The following is a 7520-nucleotide window of genomic DNA, read 5'->3' as shown; positions in this document are numbered from 1 at the left end:
AAAAATTATTATTATGTTTCATGTGCTGACAAGCTGCTAAAAATTTTTTTTCCAGGTTTTGGTTCTGGATCAAAATGAACAAAATCAAATCTCCTCCCAGGTAGATCAATGAAATGGCTCGGAAGTTTGACATGGGGAAGTGTATCAATATATCAGTTGTTGGCCTTTCAGGCACAGAAAAGGAAAAAGGTGCAGTTGGTGTTGGTAAATCTTGTCTTTGCAATAGATTTATGAGAGATATAGCAGACGATTATTATGTGGATCACATTTCAGTTTTAAGCCAGGTATTTCATTTATGTTTATCTAGCGCATATGAATGAATATGCATATAAAATATAAATATGGATGCAAATTCATGTAGTTATTATTTTATGATTTCCTTTGAAGAGACTAGTGGGTTCTAGGAATGAAGCTCATATATGTAAATAATAATAATAATAATAATATTGAAATAGGTTTATGGAAATAATATTGGACAAAACAAGAACATATGCATCTATTTCTGAGGAAAAAACAATTAAAATAAATTAAATAAATTTTACAAAATTCATAAAATAAAATAATATCAAAGAAAAAAAAACAACGTAATACAAACAATTTAAAAACTGGTTTCTGAATAGTACTTGATAAGAATATTTTGAAAACTATAATAAAAGAATACTAAGACAATTATACAATTTGATGGATTGTTTACGTGTCATGGTATGTCAACTGAATGAAGATGCAGGGTGTAGGGTAACAGCAGATAGTCTTAATGTCAGTGCCAAATAAAGAGCTCTCATCTATACCTAACTGTGGCTTGTATGTTTGAGGCATACATCAACAACTTCCAGTAGACCATGCAATGTCGTTGAAGCAATGTTAAATGTAGAAGTAGTGGTGTTTAAATCTCGGGCAATACCAGGCACCATGTATAGTAATGGGGACTTCTGATTTACAAAGAAATGTTTACATTAACAATATATTCTATTTTATTAAAAAAAAGGTTTATTGACCAAATATTGATATATTATTATCAGATTAATTTAATTTATTTGTAAATTTGATTTTTTTTTATCCTAGTACTTTTGCTACTATTTCTTTGATATTTTTTTTGTTAAAAACGTGTAAAATAAAACTATTTTTGTTGTGGATTTTGTTCTTTCTGGCTGTGTAGTGTCCTTTTAACATCAAAAACTGGATAAAAACTACAAAAATAGATAAATTAATAGGAAATAACTAAAAATAGAAGTAACCCAATCAAAATTGTTTGTGAGTGCATTTCTAAGCAGGCCCATTTATGTGTGTCCCTGTGAATAGCCCATCTCAAAAAAAGCTAGAGAAATTGTACAAAACTAAAATTGTGTATTTAAGATAGGTATGTTACAGGATTATATGTAGAGTGCCTAGAATGATACAGCAACATTTTTGCTAAAATTGCGTTCCAAAAGTGGTACTTTATTAATTTTACACTTTTTTCGAAAATTAGTCAAACAGTCTTGAATACACTAGTTTTAATTTTGTTCGTTTAAAATAATTGAATATCTCTCATTGCTATCAGTAATAAAAATAGATCAATATAGACTATGAAAGAATTTGGTAATCAACTAAATCAAAAATATTTTCTCAGGTTAAGTACAAATATCCAGGAATAAAATTAGTAATATAGATGTAAAAAATACTTTTGGAAAGTCAAAGGTTTTAGAATAATTAATTACTTATACATAAAGTCATAGAAAGTGATTGAGAGTGATAAAACAATCCATGAATAAACTGATTTTATTAATATATTTTTCATGTTTGTTACAACGAGAGTCAGTTTTTCATTTTCTCTTACCTGTATATGGAAATATAGATAGACAACAATTACAAACTGACATACACAACTTCTTACTGAACAAGTAACTCTTCAAATCATCTAAAACAATAAAAAAATTATTGTAACTTATTTACATTTATTTATTAATGTATGTTCATTTATTTTAATGCTTTATTTTGTTTTTACTTATGTTTAAGTATTAAATTTAGTTCTATCGAAAACTTAAATTATACTATTGATTTTTTTCAGAGTGATTTTAGTGGCAGAGTTGTAAATAATGATCACTTTTTGTATTGGGGTGATGTTGTCAAAACGTCTGATGAAGGCATTGATTTTCATTTTCAAGTTGTAGAACAAACTGAATTTATTGATGATTCATCATTTCAAGCCTTTAAAGGTATACTACTAATAAGAATTAATGTTCCGTTTTATGAACTACTTATGAATTTTTATTTAAGATGTTTCTGTATGAGAGGTATCAATTGAGTATTTAAATTGGATGCTTTCTTTGTTCTAAAAATGTTTGAGGGTGAATTATATATAAATGGTAATTATTTTTTATACATTTATTGATTAATGTTATTCATAAATTATACTTTCAACATTTTGCATTGTAGTCTCCTGTATGCTTTTTCCACTGATTTGGAAGCTTGGTTATTTCTTCTTTATATAAAGTTCGAGGTAGTTACATTTTTTTATTGCACAGCATATAATTACAAAGTTCTTAACCATTGAAGGTTGAACCATTGCTCTTGTTAAGCCACACTTTAGGGACACTACATGGTACCAGAATTTGACTTATATGTGGGCTTGAGGATGTTAGGGTGGGCAAAAAAAAGTTTATATGAAAGTCGTGAGCAACTCCAAAGGACAAGGATTGCTGATAATGCCTTGTTTTTACATTTGGAAAAAATTCCTCATAGGAAGGCAGAGGGTGAGGAGGAACCATGACCAGTGTTGCGGCCAACATATGATCGGTAATCGGTTATGTGACTGATGATATAAAAAACAAAACAAATCCGCTCTCTGTTGTTTTTTATAATAAAAACAGAGAGATGACTTCTTAGCGTCTCTACGTGTGCACACACATTGTCCACAGTCTCTCCTCACTACGCACTTCTAGTTGTTAGCATTCTGACCATCTTCACCAGCTTAATCATTTTCATCACGGCTTGCGGACTACGTCGGCTCATCCTCCAAGAGTACAAGGAGGACAGACGTTTCTCTTTTCAGAATCTACCCTCACGAGAACATAAACAACCCACAGCAGTGGCCTCATTAACCAACTACAGTGATATTAAGACATTCTTTTTTTCCTTTTATTTAACTTCAATATAATCTTGTAATAGATATAAGCTTAGTTAAGTTCACTTTTTTCTAGTTTGTATATTTTTCTATATTTTGTTTTCTATACCTTCCATTTGTTATGTTCAATTATTTAAAATACAACAATAACAAATTTCGATTATTCACTTATTGTATTTTCATACTCTTTACGGTTGGGCTAGTAAAGGTTCCTTTTGAACCTCTACCCACTGTAACAACGAGATACTGGTAGTATCTAAGGGATGATATGGAGCCTTCATTATTCAATCAATAGAAAGGACAAACCTGGATTTTTTTTAAAGTTATCATTTTTGAGTAGGGGTATGCCATTTTGGGTGAGAGTTGAGCACAATATTTCTCCATTTTAAAAAAAATTCTCAAAACAGTGCTCATAAAATATTACTTATACATGACAGGAGACTCACTAAAATATGTTTTCAAAAAATTAAATAATATAATTTTAAATACCAACATAAACTACAATATAATTGAGGTGAAGATAGTTAACCTTAGATGTATAAGAAGAGAAGATAGTCAGGAGGTGCAGAAATTCAATGTCTGTTTAACCTATCATCTTGTGATCACAGCTCTGATGAAGCCCTGGAAAGTGGGGCAAAATGTCGGCACAAATAAATAATTATTTTGTTTATTTGTGTTTTTTCTTGACAAAAAGATGATACTATGATTGAAAACAAATTTTTTTTTATGTGTTGCTACTTAATAGTTGGTGTTAGGAGAGAGGGTCTAGTCCTTGAATTAGCACATCTGGATTAGTGGTAGGCATAAGCGGTGCCTAAGTGTTTTTAAATTAGGCTCATGGTTTTCCGATTACCATCCGCATGGTTTTCTGTGTTCTAATGCTTTTTCTTTAAAGTGGCTATGATACCCCTCAGGTGAGATTTTGATCTTGAGCGTGCACCCGTCCACCCTCGGCTGAGGCTTCAGCCTTGTTCCTTGGAATTTAAAATACCTAGGATTTTGTCCATATCTTGCCAGAGTTTCCATAGGGCTTCTGAACAGTCTCATGATGATTTATCTACTGTTCGTTTTGAAGAGGCCAGTCGTTTGATGGTATAGGCTTCGGTCGGCGCAGATACTTCATGAATTTTATCTGCTAATACAGCCAGTTTTTCCTCATCTTTGTGTTCTATGGCGGCCAATATTGGTTGATGAACTCTGTATTCACAGTTTCCAGCAAGTTGATGCAACCTCCGTAGTAGCTGAGATGGGGTATAATCACAAATTTTTGAAATTAATTTTAACGTTTATATTTTCCCATGCTCAGTGGAGAAGGAGGTAAGTTAATATAGCAGATATAATTGAAAAAGGGAGGGAAAAAAATAAAGAATCAATCACTCCTTAGGTGCCACGTTATTTTTCCTTGGAAATAATTAAAACCCCAAAAGCCCTCATATACCTGCAATATACCCCAGTATAAATAATTACCGGACTATGACCACTGGCGAATACCTTTACATGGAGAAACACAGCAAACATTGAGGTGATACCTACCCACCTGTGAAATTATTGTAATATCAAATGAACAAAAAAAAAAAAAAAAAACAAGTAAATTAACAGTATATGCATAGGAAATAATAGCTGAATTATATGAACAAAAGTTTAATGATTGGAAGAAATATATATGGACAGGATGGAAAGGAAAATAAAAGAATATCTTATCAATTAAAAAAAAAACAAACAGTAAAATTAACAAAACTAATAGGTTGACTTCACCTTAACTTTACTGCCCTTGCTCAACCTGATTAACTTAATTACACTCTTCCACAACAACAACAAAAAAGGAACATAAAATTAAAAAAATTAGAAAAAGATTAGTTTGAACCCCATGTAGACCTTGGATGTACTGCCAGAATACGAGACTGTCCAATATCTCCTTTTCAGCTGCCATCTCACCTTCATACCAATAGGAAGGCAGTAAAAGAACAAAAAAAAAATTAAATTGAAATGTTCCCATATTTTAATAAAAATAAAAATTAAGCCCCCAAAATAAATTCATTCTGTATAAATCAGTTCACTTATACCTCTGGAGTTCAACTTGTTTAATTAATCTTAGAAAACTGGAAAACATTCAAAATTTATCTATGAGACTAATTAACAATTACCCTCACTACACAAAAATAATCATCATGCTCCAAAACTTGCAGCTCCCCTCAGTAAAACAGCAGCTTCTGAAAATCAATTAATTAATGAAATTGGCAGCGATAATAAATCCTCTCTTAAACTAAACGCACTCATTAAAAACCAAAACATGTTTTGATAAGATAAATAGTAAAAAATAATGTATTTATTTTTGTTTAAATTTTTCTTACTATAAGTACTCAATATTTTGGAAAACTAATAAATTAAATACAATTTTATTTATATTCAAAAAATGTAACTATAAGTTTCTTTTCCTTTTGTAGCATTCAGGTCTCCCTTGATCATCTTGACATCATACCAAACTGTTAAGAATACATTTCTGAGTTACCCCCTTACACATTACAGAGATGAATAAAAAAGTCAACCTTGATAAAAATAATTCAGCCAATCCTCGATGACGGCTCAGAAACTACATTATTGACAAAATCAGTGGTCAGGTGTTAGTGAAAGATTTTCATACAATGTTAAAAACCATCAAGGTTAATCAGGATTGGAAATGATGAGCAAACAATGAATTTTGAGATTTTGTCAAATATATCATCCTGATTGTTAATTTCGGTTAACTATAGTAGGCAAAATGTATATTATTGATTAAATTATTGGTAGACTTCATGGAACAAGACTCAGAGGTTGATCCTGCTTAGATGGGCTGCCTGAGCTGTAATCAATGCCAGAACAGTTTTGAGTGTTAGGCTCATCCTAACACAACAGCTGCTTAATACTTATCAATTGGAAGATGTTGAAGGAACTAGGATTGTTTACTGTTTTATTTCCTCCCAAATAATAACTTTTGACAAATTTTTAATTTTTATTAAAATGGTTATCAGAAAATTAGAGTAAAATAAAATCTATGTTCCTTCATTTTATATTTTCTTTTTATCTCAGAATTTACCAAATAGATTATAGACCCAAAGATGGAATATTACAATAGTAATATGGTTGAGGAACATATTGAAATGTTATAGTTTTCCTCACGTTAATTTTGGGTTTAAACTGACCGTTTTTATATTCAAGCTGTAAGTTAAGATAATGAATGAGGTAAGTTATTGAAATAATCAATAAAAATTTCAATGTATCACTTTTGTTATTTTGAGTTATTGAATTTATATAAAAGTAATGATATTTTCTTAAATGTAATCTGTTAAATTCTTTTATCTGCAACAAAATACGAAATATATTGCCTCATTTTTTCAACTTAATGTGATATACCATGTTACCATTATGTTATGTTTTCTTATTTTTGTTCATGATTATACTGATTATTTATTTTTAAGTGATTTGCTGTTTGTTTATTTTTGTACTTTAGGTGGCAAGATGGAACCATATGTAAAAAGATGTGCTGCGACTAAGTTGTCTTCCGCTGAGAAGCTTATGTATATTTGTAAAAATCAGTTAGGTAATACATAAATTCTTTAGTCCTTAGATTACATCAAGTATCAGAACTATCTTTAATGCACTTTTTGTTAATTTTTAGCCTTGATATTTGATTGAGTATTGCTGGAACAAAGTATTTGTGAAAGAGGTTTAAGGTTATGAATTAGGATAATTGTCTTGTCTTTTATTTTTTTTTATTGGATAAACTATTGCTCTAATTTGGCATGAGGATGTGTAATAACACAAAAAAAGGCAACCCTTCCCCGCCCCGCTAAACTCTCGGAGAGCGACAGTCCTGAAATATTAGCTTAAAACAGGAAGAGGAGATTTTAAGAGAGTTTAATCGAGCAATATTTAAAAAGCCCCTGAAATTGAAAAACGGCATGAAACCCTCCACACCCGCCCTCCATGGTAGCCTTACTTATCTGACTTTTTAAATAGACAATTATAACGAGTAGGCTGGTCGATGTACGACATGTCACAATCTCATAAGAGGAGATCATAACACAAAAAAAAAGGCAATCCTTCTGCCCTGCTAAGCCCCTGGTGAGCGACAATCCTATATCACTTTTGAAATATTAGCTTAAAACAGAAAGAGGAGACTTTAAGATAGTTTATGATGAAATGTGTAATAAAACAAAAAAGCGATATAAGTGAGCAATAATGAAATTTTAAACATGAAAAAAAAAATGTTATTTACAACAACCCAACCAAAAAGTAAATTAAAAAAAAGTATTAATTTTGAAACATTTTACATTAAAAATACCTAAGTTCCAAATATGTATCAATTTAATTTGTTGAAAAATGGGTGTAACTTTATACTTGGCCTTAATCTTAGATTCAGATATAAAAGTATTATATA

General features: G+C 30.5%; 1 protein-coding gene across 1 annotated transcript in view; it reads left to right on the top strand.

The window, feature by feature from the left end:
- LOC106686651 (rho GTPase-activating protein 190) overlaps nucleotides 1–7520 on the top strand; it is a gene marked incomplete at its 3' end in the record, with an annotated part of 90885 nt that overhangs the window by 17567 nt on the left and 65798 nt on the right. Inside the window, 3 exon segments of the mRNA XM_067046594.1 lie at nucleotides 56–284; nucleotides 2048–2195; nucleotides 6591–6680. Coding sequence (XP_066902695.1) covers nucleotides 114–284; nucleotides 2048–2195; nucleotides 6591–6680 — 409 coding nt within the window.

Source organism: Halyomorpha halys, unplaced genomic scaffold (genome assembly GCF_000696795.3).
Source record: "Halyomorpha halys isolate HHAL.00 unplaced genomic scaffold, Hhal_1.1 Scaffold855.1, whole genome shotgun sequence".
Taxonomy (NCBI): domain Eukaryota; kingdom Metazoa; phylum Arthropoda; class Insecta; order Hemiptera; family Pentatomidae; genus Halyomorpha; species Halyomorpha halys.
This window is presented reverse-complemented; position numbering and strand designations above follow the sequence as displayed.